The following is a 15,740-nucleotide window of genomic DNA, read 5'->3' on the forward strand; positions in this document are numbered from 1 at the left end:
GCCGACGAGGGGGCCCAGCTTCCTCAGCAGGGACAGGGCTGTCTGAGGGCCCTCGAAGAGGCAAAAGGTCTAGTGATCAAGAGAAAGGTCTGGCTGAACTATCACCTTCTGGAATTACAGTGAACACAAAGCTGGGGTCGAGAAGCAGCATGTCACATCTAAGGCACATGTACAGTATGCCACCATCTCTACGCAAACGCTGTTAACAAATGCAGCAATACGACAGGATGAAGAAACACATCTGCTGTGGCCTCCTTCAAGCACGAGTCACCTGCCCACCCCCGGACACTGGACACGGAAGGTCGGTGTTGTCAGCAATAGAGAGCTTGTCTGAACACATGGGGCAGAATTTTAAAAACCTACAGGATTTTGTTTAGAACTCCAAAGTTCAACTAATGCCCTATTTTAGGGTGAAAACAATTAGAAATCTGAAATGATGCACAGCATCTATGAGCAATTTTCCTTTCATAGTGATTTTGAAGTAGCGTCATTAACTACGACAGATATCGGAGGCTCACATTTCCAACGAGAAATAACAGCAGGTGAATATTCTCTTTCCTATCACAAGTGATAACCGGGGTTTGATATTTCACATTTCCTTCCAAGAAATATCAGTCCATCGACGTTTTAAAATGAAATGTTTGCAGTAACAATTATCTTAGAACTTTAAATTAAAAAACGATTCTGAATTTAGAGACTTTCAAAAAAGACCTAGGTGCACTTCAGGGTCTTCTGACAGAGTACTGAAGCAGAGACCGGATGAGGCCTTAAAACAGACAACAGGCTATGTTTGAAACAGGACTGCACTCTTGAATCTTAGAATGAATATAGCAGAACTGCATTATGATTTCATAAATTCTCCTTTTACTTAACATGCTGACATGTCCAGCTATCCCCAGGTGTGTGCGTGTGTGTGTGCGTGCGTGTGTGCGCGCGCGCGCGTGCGCGTGTGTGTGTGCGTGTGTGTGTGCGTGTGCGTGTGTGCATGTGTGTGTGCGTGTGCGTGCGTGTGTTCTTTTTTTGCTGTTTAAGGAAGAAAAATCATGGTTCTTTTCTTTAGCATATATGTTTTCCACCTTAATTAACTAGATCTTTAAAAATGAAAACGAAAACCTTCTCTGACAGCAGTATTTCTCTCGTCGAAGGATAAATAATTCTTCCAAGTGAAGTGTTGCTAGTCTATTAGAAAACGTGGTGTGTGTGTCCTGACGCGTGGCTCCTCCCGCCGGCCCGCGGCCACCTTCTGCCGCTTCCTCCGTTCCACAAGGTCCTTTTCTGGGCGTGAGGACCTCGGTGGAGACGGCCGGTTCAAACCCCCCAGAGGAGTTGCCTTCTGCTCAATCCGCCTCCCCAGAGACTCGTCAGGGGTCTGGCAGGTCCGAAGTATCCACTATGACTTTGATAAAAATGGTATCATCTTTAATGTACGTCCCGTTTTCCAGCACAGTCTGCGCCACGAAGACTGGGCAGCCGGAAGCGATGTTCATCTCGCCGGTGGGCTTCTTGAAGCTGCTGCTGTTGGGGTCTGGCTTGAAAGCGTCCCCCAAGTGTCGCCGGGAGGACCCCTGGTCCATCAGCATGAGCGTCACCTTCTGCTTGAACGGCCAGGGAAGGAGGGCGTCGTATTCTCCGCGCATGATGACGAAGAACAGTGACAGGTGCGTCCCCTTGCCCATGCCATCCCCGTTCAGGTAGACCCTGGCGCACATCTTGTAGCCGAAATAGCCGGTGTAGAAAGGCTGGCTGTAGAGGGACAGGGTCTTCCCCATGACGGCCTCCTGCTTCCGCCGCTTGTAATCCCGGATCTTCCAGATCAGCACACCGTTGTAGCTGGCGGTCTCCAGGACCTGGAACCGCAGGTCCATGTCGGCCAGGCGGATGTCGTGGACACTCAGCATCTGGTCGTGCCGGCTCAGCTGGGACTCCAGCAGGCCTGCGGCGGGCGGGAGAGATGGGCGCGGAGACACATGACTATCCCGGGGGCTGGAGAAGCCAATCCCCACCAGCATCTGAGCGGAAGAGCCCAAACTCGCTGTGGCTGCTGGGGGGTGGTGCGTGCCCCGTGGAGGACCGGAAACGCAGGCCTCGGGATCCACAGCCTGCTGAGAGGCGACAGCCTGGGCTGCCTGCCCTCTGGCTCACGGCCCCTGCCTCCAGCCCCCACGCTCCGGGTCAGCTGCGCCCTATCAGGGCTTCAGCTGCTCCTCCCCCCACCCCACTCCGCGTCCTTGGCTGGCTGAATCCAGCCCCACACGCATCACAATAATCCTTGTTCTTTCCCCCATTAATCCTTCTCGTGCAGATATTCAGAATACTCGCTCGGCCCTTGAAGCAGCAGCCCCGGTGGCTTCTAGGTATCGGACACGCTGCTGGGCTCGCCGGGTCCCCTGCTGCCTCTGGTCACCTTCTGTCCCCCAGGCCTTCAGGAGCGGGTCTGGAGCACCCGACCCGCAGGCCGCCCCGCGCCCACTCTGCCACGCAGGCCTCCTGCACAGAGGGGAGCGTCTGGGCCCCTGCTGTGGGCATCTCGGTAGGAAGCCAGCTGCCCCGGCAGGCGGCGCATCAGAAGCACCGGCCGTGACTGGACGGCGCCGGCCTAAGGCAGCACGCGCCTCGCCTACCCCAGCTCTGGCCTGGGGCCCCGGGACCCGGCCAGGCTCCCCTGTCCCGGGGCCTCCCGGACCCGCACGGCTCTCACCTGTGTTCCGAGCCGCCTGCCCCGCACTCTTGTCCACACTCTCCAGCTCGGTCACCCGGCTCTGGAGCGACTCCACGCTGCTCTTCATGCTGCCTGCCTCCTCCCAGCTCTGCCGGAAGGGGCGGATCTCTTTGTCGAGCTCCTTCAGTTTCTCTGCTTGGCTGTCTATTACTCGCTTCCACATCAAAGGTGTGAAAAAGGCAAAATACAGTTAGAGCTCGCTGCCAGCGCTGCGCCACTACCGTCAGACGCCCGCTGGTCAGGCACAGGGAGCCCACATCAGCCCGCACAGGGCATCTTACCTTAGACCCACGGGCATCTTGGGGGACACAGGGACCCAGGACCCTAGTTCCAGGAGGGGACCAAGGCCTCACCCACCAAGTGCAGGGCATGCGGCCCCCACATCCCTCCGTCCTAGCGTCTCAGCTCAGGACTTGGAGTCACACTCATCGGCCCCGTCTGAAGGCCTCCATCCCCTGCAGGGTCGAGCGACCAGCAGAGGCCAAACTATATGGGCCTCCAGGGCTAGAGGGGCTGCCCTGTTTCTGTGGCGCAGAGTGCTCAGAACCCCGCCTGGGTCCCAGAAGAGAGAGCTGCCACCACACTGCCACCTGGCTCCAGAGACCTGGCTGCCAGCACACAGGGCCCTGGAGACAGGTCCTCGGGGCCCCGGGTGAAGCCAAGGGGCCAGTGCCTATTGGCGGGGTGGGTGGGGGTCTGTTCCCACTGGGGCAGAGCAACCCTGCTGACAAACACGTGGCTGTCGACAGCGAGGCTTGATTTAAACAACTCAGAAACCCCCTCTTCCAGAAGCACATGACCAGCACGCCTGTGACAGAAACTGGAGGGGTGAGCCTGGCGTGCCAGCCATGGCGGCCCAGTTTGTCTGCAGGACTGGCCTGCCCACTTGTTAGGTGAAGCCAGGGACCCAAAGAGTTTTCACTTCTAAAAAGAATTTGCATTTTTGAAATAAAGCTCCCGAAGGCTGGGTGGTTCAGCCCCTGAAGCTGTGGAGCGGCTGGGCCGCCCTTGAGGCTGAGGCCACACAGGGGAGAGCCCCGGGGACCTGCCGAGTTCACTTCTCCTTTTGGGAGACTATTTTTAAACATCGAGGTTTCAGCACCTTTGCTGGCTCTTAATAACCGTGAAGGAACAAACATGTAGGCTTGGGTTACTTTTTCTGGGTAAAAATACAGTGTTAATCTTCTTCTTTCCAAGAAACCCTGACATTGGCTAACATTTAAAAAGTAAAGACGATTTCTCTAAAGAACACTTCATTCTACACCGATACCACTTTATTTTAAAATATATATGGTGAGAAGCATAGTTAGTTCACAAAGTCTATTTTCTGGGGACAATCCTATTGACATGAATGAACGCCCATACCCATAATGAACAGCTGTAATTTTTCTCCTGTCCTCTACCTACTCAAGTGACAAAATGACAAACTAGGCTGATGTGGGTACTAGTGAGAATAAGAGGGGAGTTAATGGAAACCTAAACGATCAGTGGCAGTTCCTTGGTGGACCTCGTTGTAAGCCATGAGGACAAGCTGCTCGTCACTTCCAAGCCCCCCTCCCCAGCCCCGGGACTGGTGGCGCACACAGGACAGTGGCACGAACGCATGAGGCGCTCTCGAGAGGGAGCAGAACCGTGGAGTCTGAAATGACAGCAAGGCCCCCAGCTACAAGCCAGGAACATGGAGCCAGCAGGCGGGTGGCGGGCAGGAGGGAACATGGGAGCGAGCACACGTGTACACACACACACACACACACACACACACACACACACACAGACAAGGCCCAACCACTGTTTAAAAGGCACTCCTCACACAGCAAGGGAAAATGTGCTATCTTCAAACAGACCCTTCGTTTGCAGAAAGGGTATGAGGTCAAAGCAGAATGCTGACCTAAATTAAGCTTTCTCTGTAAGATGCAGCAAACATGATGTCATTCTTGAAGAGCAGTCTACACTCAGCCCCTGCAGTGTTTCTATAAAAAACAAATCTTAAATGCAGGTGAGGATTTTACTAGAAAAAAGGATTCAGGAGCTGAGAGAAACAGCACAGATCACACACTATGTGAATAAACCCTGATCAGGAGACCTGCTCACAGAGCATCAGTCTATCGGTCTCATGCTCGTGCACTTAGGGCTTAAATTGCCGTCTGTCACTTGGCACCATCTGGTCACCGAGCCGATGTGGGTGGGACTCCCGGGCCCAGCAAGGGGCCTGTGGACAGAGCGCTCTCGCTCCAGCCCGGCAGAGCCACTGACTGTGGGAGCGCCTGGGAGTGCAGCTCCTGCTAACAATGCAACACGGGAATGAAGCTCACATCTAGGCTGTCTTTTTTTTTCCTTCACATTTTTTTTTAAGTTTATTTATTTTACTTATTCATTTTTGGCTGCATTGGGTCTTTGTTGCTGCGTGCAGGTTTTCTCTAGTTGCGGCGAGCGGGGTCTACTCTTCGTTGTGGTGCGCGGGCTTCTCATTGTGGTGTTTTCTTTTTTTTTTTTTCCTTTTTGCGGTACGCGGGCCTCTCACTGTCGTGGCCTCTCCCGTTGAGGAGCACAGGCTCTAGACGCGCAGGCCCGGAGGCCAAGGCTCACGGGCCCAGCCGCTCCGCGGCATGCGGGATCCTCCCGGACCGGGGCACGAACCCACGTCCCCTGCATCGGCAGGCGGACTCCCAACCACTGCGCCACCAGGGAAGCTCAGTGGTGTCTTCTTTTTTTTAAAATAAATAATTTATTTTTGGCTGTGTTGGGTCTTCACTGCTGCACGCGGGCTTTCTCTAGCTGCGGCGAGTGGGGGCTACTCTTTGTTGCAGTGCACGGGCTTCTCATTGCGGTGGCTTCTCTTGTTGCGGAGCACGGGCTCTAGGCACGCGGGCTGAGCAGTTGTGGCTCACGGGCTTAGTTACTCCGCGGCATGTGGGATCTTCCTGGACCAGGGCTCGAACCCGTGTCCCCTGCATTGGCAGGAGGATTCTTAACCACTGCACCACCAGGGAAGCCCTAGGCTGTCTTTTTACATTGAGAAAAAAGGGACTTCCCTGGTGGTCCAGTGGTTAAGACTCCGTGCTTCCACTGCAGGGGGCACAGGTTCAATCCCTGGTCGGGGAACTAAGATCCCACATGCTGCACGGTATGGCCAAAAAAAAAAAGTTCTTTACAAAGTAAAATAGTAAGAAACTACCCTTCCACGGCTGGCAAAAGCTAACCCACTCTTAAGTTCCTCTTCCTTTGCACAACTCTGCATCCCATCCGCCCTATCTGGGGCCGTCAGGAGCTCTGCACTCTGTGTGGACTCCTGTACAAGCCTGTCTTCAGGATTTAGGGTCGACTGGAGACTCAGACAAGGGAGGAGATGACACAGAGAGGGATAGGTCTGTCACCATCCAGGGGGTCCAGTGCACAGGGTGGGGAAGGCTCCCTGGAGAAGGTGGCATTTACAGTGCCATCTGAGGTGCCTGAGGAAAGGAAGTGGGGAGGGAAGGTCCATTCTGCTGCGGAGAGAGTGGCAAAGGCGGCAGCGAGGAACAGCGGCCAGTCACGGTGGTCCTGAACCACTGTATGGCTCAGGTAAACTGTCCTCCGGCAGCTGGAATTTCTAGGGTGAGGACCGAGGGGCAGGTCTGAGCCAGGCTCTGCTGAAATGGGGGGTTGGCGGGGGGAGGTCGGGAGGGACGGGAGGGAGAGCGCCACCCAGAGCCGGCATCTCCAGCCCCAGTCTGCAGGGCTGCCATCAATGTTCACTCAGAGGCGGATGGTCCAGGCCGCCTCTCAGCGCTGGCAACCATGGTGACGAACATTACCGACCCTGAGATCATCCAGGGGACACGGTTCCATGTAAACCATCGGGAAATGGTCAGCCGTCCGGAGGGCTTTCCAGCCCGTCAGCCCCTGCTCCTGACCTCTGTCCCTCTCTTGGAATGCAGCCTACTTTCCTCCGTGCCTGCCTTCCAAGGAGGAGGAGAAGAACGCCGGCGCGGGTCACCGCCGCCTGCAGACATGGCACCGCTCAGCCTTCCCCTCCCCGGGCTCCGCAGCTTGGAGCTGGATCTCTCTGACTTAGATCTCAGTGGTTCTTCAATCGTGGAAGTTTTAAAACGTGAATCACGCACAGTGGAATGATTAAATTAAAGTAAATTCCAACTTTTCATGCTGGAAGTGGGGAATGGAGGAGAGGAATGCATATAAAATCTCCAAGGTGTCGGGCGAGTGCATCCATGACCTCATTATGGACACTCCCATTTTTTTGGTTATAAATGAACCCACTACTACATATATACAACGGAATACTACTCAGCCATAAAAAAGAATGAAATAATGCCATTTGTGGCAACATGGATGCAACTAGAGATTATCATACTAAGTGAACTCAGAAAGAGAAAGACAAATACCATATGATACCACTTATATGTGGAATCTAAAATATGACACAAACGAACATATCTACGAAACAGAAACAGACTCACAGACACAGAGAGCAGACTGGTGGTTGCCAAGGGGGAGGGGATGGGGGAGGGATGGAATGGGAGGTTGGGGTTAGTAGTTGCAAACCGCTGTATATAGAATGGATAAACAAGGTCCTACAGTACAGCATAGGGAACTATATTCAGTATCCTATGATAAACCATAATGGAAAAGAATATGAAGAAGAATGTGTGCGTGTATGACTGAGTCACTTTGCTGTACAGCAGTAGTTGACACAACACTGTAAATCAACTCTACTTCAATAAAAAAAACCTTTGGAAACCACTACATTAAAATAAGAATTAAATATAAGAAAAAACAACAACCCACTACTCATTCTTCCTTCTGCTGTCAGTATGCCTTAACAAGTGGTACTCTAGCATAACAGCATTTCCTCGGCCTTTCCACGCACCCCCTCTGAGCCCTGGCCACCCTGCGCACAGCTGGACCTGCCTACCGGATGGCAGCATAGGCCTCTGTCTGGACACGCTGACCAGCACCTCCGAGGCCTCGGCAAAACGCCACAGACTTCCCGTAGGAGGCTTGTGGCGTTTTACGTGACACTGTACTTTTCTGACTTGATTCAATACTTATGACTTGTATCTTTTCTACTACAATCTAACGGTTCATTGTTTTTCCTTGTCTCGGGACCACCACAGAGTTTAATACAAATGAAGTTAATTTAATAAATCCCTATTCAATTCAAGGCACTATAACTAATCTCAACATTAAAATGGGAGGAAAGACAATCTCAAAGATGCTGTGACTCTGAGCTACTAGAAATATTTTCTCTTCCAGATAATTTAGGGAAACACTGTAAGTACAAGCACTGAAAGACCCTTTCGGCAACATGTGATTCTCCCACGGGTGTGTGTGAGACACACCAGAATTACCATCACCAAGGTACACTCTGAGTAAGCTGATGTGAAGACGGTGTCTAGAAGGATAATCTATAACAAGCACCTAATGGAAGCCTGTGTTGGTAACTGAAATGAGGAGCCACATTGTAATCAGCCTTATTGATACACCACCTTTTTCGGGAGCAGCAAAGGTTTATGTGTTTATTTTGGAGGTGCCTGTGGTTCACGGTGGTGAAATAAGGTGACTGTGTACGTGCATCGCTAGAAGATTCAGAACAAAATAGTTTGGCTTCAGTTCACTTTAGGAAGTGAAACTTTACACATAACTACTCACGAACGATATGAAATCTTAAATAATAATAATAAAACAGCTAATGTTTAGAAACGCAGGCTTTGAGTCTTATCTCACCAACAACGAACCAAGGGCACAGAGGAGAGGTGATGGGGCTGGCCCCCGGGGAAAGGCGAGAGGCGAGGCGCCTACAGCCTCCCAGGGCGGCCCGCAAACCCAGGCCGCCTTCCCCGAGTTTCACTTAAGCAAGAGAAACAAGTCGCCTTGTTCGACAAAGGCCAGGGCTTTTGCGCAAATACCTCCCTGAGAAAGTCTTGGAGGGAAACGCAGATGTGCTCCCTTTTATCCAGACATAATCTTAAACTTCTTACCTGTAAATGAAGTATTTTGGATTCATTATTTCGAAGCATTTCCTTTTGTCTCTCAATTTCAATTTCAAAGCTGCATATCTGGTTGTGCAAACTCTGTATGCTCTTGTTTTTTTCTACACTTTCATTCTGCAGCAAGGAAACCTGAAAAAGAAAGTCTTCAATTAAGCAAACAAAAAGTGAGTTTAATATCAATTTATAACAATTATAATAATGGTAATTAAATGTTTACAATACAGGCCTTCTATCAGCTCAATGAAGAAGTTCCAGGAAAAAAAAAAATCCCTTCACACAGGAAATGGGAGTCCTGGTAGTTTAACAGGGATCCTACAACTGCATTTCTCAGAATCTCTCCCAAGAATCAAGTAAGATGAGGCAAAGTGCAGCAAGGACTGAATTTCAGAATGGATGCTTTTTAAAGTTTTTGCTGAAAACTAATACATCTTTTATCAGAGTGGCTTTCAAACTTGGACAAGGAAACATAATAGGAAACACATCCTTACACCCCACCTCTTGTGCACAGACACTTGTGTACGTGTGCATATCCCTAAAAACAGGGATCTCAAAACCACATCTGCCCTGATCACAGTGCACCCGGATACTTCCTCTTTTACTCTTGAAAATGCTAGCTGCAGCCACTGAATTATTTCACACCCACCAGTGGGCCATACACGCCCTTTGAAAAGCTCTCTCAACGGAACGAGGGAGCACGATGGGAACAGTCTCGCGCGCTGCAGTGAGTCCTGGGGCCAGCCTCCCAGCCTCCCCACCCCCGCCACAGAGGAGCTGCCGACTGGGGGTGCCAGGACGGGTCTGCTGGGGGGGGCGCCATTCCCAGCAGGGAACCCACCTTTGAGTCTTTCAAAGTTCCTTTCTGAAAAATAATTGGCTCCCAAGACCCAATTTGCACTGGTCTTACAAGCCCCAGGGTGAGGAGTTCAAGGGCGATCCCACCAGGCTTCTTTCTCACAGTGTTTCCACGAGGGGCATTTTGGCCCCTGGAAAGGTTCCCTCCGCCAACAGCTGTGTCCACACGCAGATGCGGCCACCACCCTGGAAGACGCGGAGCTCCGAGACGGATCAGAACAGCTCTACTCGCAGGTGCCTCTCTAACACCTCCAGCACCTGAGGACGGTCTGGCCGTGGGGATGGCCCACGGGCATCTCAGGGCACATCTGGGTTCCTGACCTTGTCCCCTCTGAAGAACAACGAGCCTAAAGTGAGGCGTCCTTACGTTACTCAGTCTGCTCGGCAGGCAGCACCTCTGGGCGCTGTCTCAGTCTATTTTATTTATAACCAAGGTATTTATGAAGGAATACAGAACTTGCAAGATATACTTCGCTCTCCTAGGATTTCACTCAGCACAAACAGACTTTCCTCCCTAAACTACGCTGTGTCACAGGCCCACGACCTCGTCCACGTGATCAGCCTGCAGCGCCCAGGCTGGGGCACGGGTAGCAGGCAGCGGCATTTTTGTTTTTTTCTGAAATTACAATTCACTCACTCCCATCTGTCAAAGACGGACACAATTCCCAGGCTCCTTATTCTCACACCCCAAAAAAGAAATATCATGCACACAGGCCAACCTTTCTGATAAAAATCCCAGTAATATCTCCAAAACCAATGGTGATTTTTTTTTTTTTTTTTTTTTTTTTTAACCAATGGTGATTTTTTCTGCAGCAAATCAAGCTACCTGAGGATGACGGAAATATCTCACACTGATGATCACACATCGTGCTGCATCCAACTCTTAACTTCTTAATTTAGGGACTGCCCTTAGACTGACGTTTTATTTATTTACACATTTTAATCAAGGATCCCAGCCCCTGGGTGCCTGCAGACCCCTGCTTTCACCAGTCTACCAGGTATAGGAAAGTCTACCTGGCAGGTGTGTTTCCAAGAAGCACAGTGTGACATCCACACAGCAGATGAAAACAGGGGCCCCCACATCCTTCCTGAGACCCTCCTCACCAGGAACATCCTCCACCCCAGCCTGTTTCGGTGGGCACTCCACACTTCCCTTTGATTTAAGCTTTCCTAAAACATAAGATGGGTGTTTTTAAGCCTGGATTTTACAAAAAGTTTTTCTTTAGTTTGACTGTGAATATAATAATCAGTGTTTCTGAATCAACTCAGATGTTCTATTTTCTAGTATAGATGAACAAAATAACTCAGGAGATTCCAACTGAATAATTCTATGATGAGAAATAAATTCCCATTTTAAGAAAATACAAGTATCTGCATTCATTGTCCAGGTTTTGCTCTTGGGCCCAGTGAAGAGAAGCCAGCTTCTCATGAACACAGCAAGGATGCGCAGGGCGGAGGCCCGGATGACCTGAGCAGTGGGCACGGAGTCAGGGAGAGGCTCACGCTCCAGCAAAACCGGGAGGACAGACGTTTCAAATGTATCAGCAGCAACTCGGCCCCCTCTCGGCCGGTGTACAGAGGGAGAAGCTCTGGGGAGGGGTGCTGGCTGTGCGGCTGTGTCCCAGAGCTTCCAGCGATGCAATGCGGATGCTTTGAGGGGGACAAGTGTGGAGGTAGCAGGGAAGGAGGATGCAAGTGACAGGATGACCCCCGCGTGCCCCATGGCGATGGCCCTGAGGACGACCGTCCTGAGAGCTGAGCGCACGGCAGCCCAGCCCCGCTCAATGGTTATGTAACTAGCACAGCTGGAATAACCAATTCACTTTACATGAAAGGAAGAACCTTTTAGATAAATGAGGAGCCGTATCTGGGAGAGACCAAAAGCCCTGAGATCTATGCCTATAATTAAAAAAGGCAGAAACAATGCATTCTTCAACAAGAGGGGAAAAAAAGATTCATAGGTAAATCGTCACTGAACTCAGAGCAAATATGTGCTCCTGGGAAAGTCACAAATGATTCAGGTAACAGATTTTATTTCACTGATAAACAGAAGGCTTCTCCTGCCCCACGTGTGTACACACAGCACGCAAATCCTTTCATTGGTTCTCATCCCCAGCTTAAGCATTTATATTAAAAAAACTATTTTATGTCAAATTTAATACACATCTTTTGATTTAAAACTTTAGACTCTTTTAGGTACATTTACGTTTTAAATTGCTTGGATTTAATACTCAAAACAAGATATCCAAATCTTTACAAACCTTTAGAAAGCAGACATCAACGCCCTGGCTGCATCCTAGTGTCCTCCCACCGCAAGTTCTCAACACGTTTGTTGAATATCAAATTAATTTCTTATTTGTGTGCGTAAGCCACAAGCCACAGTGGGAGATCCCATAACCTCCTTCTCTATCAAGTCTCGGAGGTTTTCATCTTTTCCTCAGGTAAGAAGGCCCGGAGAGCTGAGCACCACAGGACATACTCCCCAGGAAGGAGTGCTACGTGGGCGGGGGCCTGCTGAGGAGTCCAGACCCCACAGCTGGGGCCCCTCAAGGAGACACCCAGGAGAGCAGGTGTGTCCGGGAAGGGGCTGCGTGGTCCCCCAACACCCATGGTCAACAGTCACACTCGTGATGTGCAATTGTCCTCTCCTCGTCTCCAAGAAGACAGAGGATGGTAAAGCAGGTGACACTGGTGACCTTCCAGATCGGGGGTCAGCAGGCTTTTTCTGTAAAGAGCCAGAGAACAGTTTTGGGGGCTGTGCGGGCCGTACAGTTTCTATCTCTGCTCATCCATGCTGCCGTCCTGGTGCAAAGCAGCCACGGATAATACGAAAATGAGTGTGTGTGGCCGTGTTCCAATAAAGCTTTATTTACAAAAAGATGGGGTGCGGGGTGGACGGGGGTTGGAAGTGACAATCCCTGTCCTAGATCAATTGTAAGAGAAGCACAATGTGATTTTTTTTTTTAAAAAAAAGCCCTTCATAGCTGCTTGGCAATTAAAAAACAAACAGCAAGGACTTCCCTGGTGGCACAGTAGTTGAGAATCTGCCTGCCTATGCAGGGAACACAGGTTTGAGCCCTGATCCGGGAGGATCCCACATGCTGTGGAGCAACTAAGCCCGTGCGCTACAACTACTGAGTCTGTGCTCTGGAGCCCGTGAGCCACAACTACTGAGCCCACGTGCCACAACTACTGAAGCCCACGCACCTAGAGCCCGTGCTCCCCAACAAGAGAAACCACCGCAATGAGAAGCCCGCTCACAGCAATGAAGACCCAATGCAGCCAAAACTAAAAATAAATAAGTAAATAAATTTATAAACAAACAAAATAAACCCCAAAGAACAAGCTAACAAAACCACACAGCTTCATTTATAAACTCAGGATCACTTGAAGAGGATTTACTTTTTTGACACTCTTGATGCTGTTTCTTTTATGCAAAATCCGTTACTAACTATAAACAAGGTTTTCTTCTTTAAATAATTTTAAGAAAGTATTAAAAACCAACAAAAGCAGGAGGCGGTGCGTCGTACCTTTTTCTCTAGAGAGTTGCTCCATTCTTTGAGTAAGTTGACATGCTGCACCGCGGAGCTGGCCTCGTGGGCCTTAATCTGCTGGTTTGTCCCCTGCGAGAATAAAGAGGCAACGCGTTACCCAACCTCACTCCGCCGAAGTCAGAGAGACTCACAGCCGACCTCAATCCAGCACTACACGAGGCGGGGGTGACTTATTCATGGACGGTTCACAGGGGATGTCCAGCCTCAGGAGGGCTCAGTGGCCCCTGATCTACTGTGTGCAGGTGAGGAGGCTGTTTCGAGAAGAACGGAGCAGCTCAAAGCCGAGACACTGCGAGTTCTACAACAACTATCTCGAGGCCGTGAGCTTCACTCCTCAAGCTTCTTATCAAGGGCCTTCTTACCTACGTTTCATACTGGTAACATCAAGAAACTAAATTTTAGATATATCATTTTTGTTCCCTAACATTTTTTTGCGTTAAAATATAAATGGAAAATGGTTAGACACCTGCAAGTCATAGCTAGAAGCTGCTATAATCATCTAGCGAATATGTAATCAAAGTAAGATTCTAAATGATTAAAGTATTAACTTACCAGTGAAATACACTGTATTACTGTTCCTAACTATCCTATGTATACTTAGAAAGTTACATACAGAACATAAACAATCTACAGAGTACATAAGATGCAGACCATCTCAGAGTCAGTAATAAGTGTGGGAAACAGTACTTCATACATTTAACAAAGTAATTGGTATAAGAATATAATTTGTTTTGAAACTGGAATATTTAAAAGCCACAGAAAGCATTTTAATGATCTCCAAAACATATACTCTGTACATAGAATAGTCATATATATATGTTGATATAAGTATTGCTATATATAAACATATATATATACATACACAGAATGAATGATATATATGTACATACGACATAACAGTGGTGAGGGCTCAGTCTCATAAGAGACTGAAGCAAAGGGAAAGCTATAGTCATTCTTACTCTCAGGCTTTTTACTTTCTAAGAAAATACTGAGATGCCAATATCTCTGTATTGATTTCACAATAATGTACTGATAATACATAAAAATCAAACACAAAATACTTTAATTAGAGTATATACTGCCCTTTGATAGTTCTAAGGTCAAGACATACATTTAAATGAAAACTAGTTCAAATTCACTAGCCATCTCAGATGCGTTAAAAAAACAGAAACAAAAACAAAAACCCAGGACCAGCTTTATCACGGCCCAGGTGTGGCAGTGGCAGAGACCTCCTCTCCACATGGCCCTCCGGGCACGTGCCTGTGGCATGTACATGGAAGGCACTCTGGACACACGCACGTGCGATCCTCACAACTGTGCACTGATGCACACACTGCCGAAACCACGTCCAGTTTGCCAGTGACTTACATTCAAGTAACAGCTCAAATTCTATAACTACCTACCTAGAAACCCCACCGAATGTCAGTCCTGCTTGTCCCATTCACTAACTGGTTTTGAATGTAATCGTTCTCCTAATGCATTAACTCCCCCTCAGCACAGGTGTCCACCTCAAGTCTCACGACACCCCCGGCCTGGAAAGCGAGCACCCACATCCGCTGCACGTGGCTCTCGTCACCTGTGCAGCAGGTGACTCAGTTCCATGGCAAAACTGAAAGCCCAGAGCTTGCATGTTAAAATGTTAATAGAATAACTTTCTCTCACGGTGGAATGTCAGTGACTGGGAAGGACAAATGTCGGATACTGACCTGAAAAACGCAGCCATAGCGCTTAAAACTACAGGTGCTGGGGGCATTGACACACTCTGACAAGTGTGCACTCAACTGCAACGGGAAAGAGACGTGAGTTGTGGCACGAACGTTTGCATGAAAATGTTCAAACATATCAAGGGCACAGATAGCATCTGGGTTGTACTATTACGAATGGTGTTTATCAGCTACAGGTGTGTATATAGCATCTGCTTCCTAGACTTATATGCAGTAAATATACAGTATCATCACGTGTATACACATATATACACCAATATACAGAAATACATTTACTATAACATTTCTTAAACTTGCAGTTTCTTTAGAACAAGTTGTTTTGCGACATGCTGTCTGCAGTGCCAGAATTTTAAAAAGAAAGGAAAAAAAACATAAACTGAAATGCACATTTAAAGACTATAAACAAAAACTGCATGAAACACAAAAAATAGGAAGCATTCAGGATGCAGCTGGGTCACACACCTGATATACAGCACATGAAATAGATACCTTTCCAAAGCAAGCGTACACAAGGTCTCATCACTCTCAGTACTTCTGAATGGCCAGAAATTCAAGTAGCTTTTTAAAGACCTCTAAGGTCATTCTAACAACATGAATCTTATGATGGTTACCTCCAGTTCATGGAGGACGATTAGGAGGGGCTGGGAGAGGATAACTCCCCTTGCAAGGAAAAACCCCTGTGTTCCGCTTAAATGTCAGCAAATCATCAAATAAAGACCACCTACGGTGCCCCTCAAGAGTAAAGGGAATTGAAATACCTACATTTTAAAGACACAGTGTTTTGTGCTAGGCTAATACAATTTAAGGGTAATTTCTTTCTTTACTGAAGAAATTCTCATCAGGAAACTCTAGGGATAGATCTTCTTTACAGAAGGCCATCAGACCCTGAATTGGGAGAGTG

The 15,740-nt window shown here is 48.9% G+C and overlaps 1 protein-coding gene across 1 annotated transcript in view; it reads right to left on the reverse strand.

Moving 5' to 3' along the window:
* Positions 1-978: 978 nt before the first annotated feature.
* Positions 979-15,740, reverse strand: part of TRAF3 (TNF receptor associated factor 3) — a 111,217-nt gene continuing 96,455 nt past the window's right edge. The window contains exons 9-13 of the mRNA XM_082838136.1: positions 14,822-14,896; positions 13,092-13,184; positions 8,698-8,838; positions 2,699-2,873; positions 979-1,933 (exon numbers count right to left, since the gene is read on the reverse strand). Of these exons, the coding sequence (XP_082694262.1) occupies positions 1,362-1,933; positions 2,699-2,873; positions 8,698-8,838; positions 13,092-13,184; positions 14,822-14,896 (1,056 nt within the window). The 3' untranslated portion in view covers positions 979-1,361. The remainder of the gene's footprint in view (positions 1,934-2,698; positions 2,874-8,697; positions 8,839-13,091; positions 13,185-14,821; positions 14,897-15,740) is intronic.

This window comes from Leucopleurus acutus, assembly GCF_964270905.1.
Source record: "Leucopleurus acutus genome assembly, chromosome: 1".
Classification (NCBI taxonomy): Eukaryota; Metazoa; Chordata; class Mammalia; order Artiodactyla; family Delphinidae; genus Leucopleurus; species Leucopleurus acutus.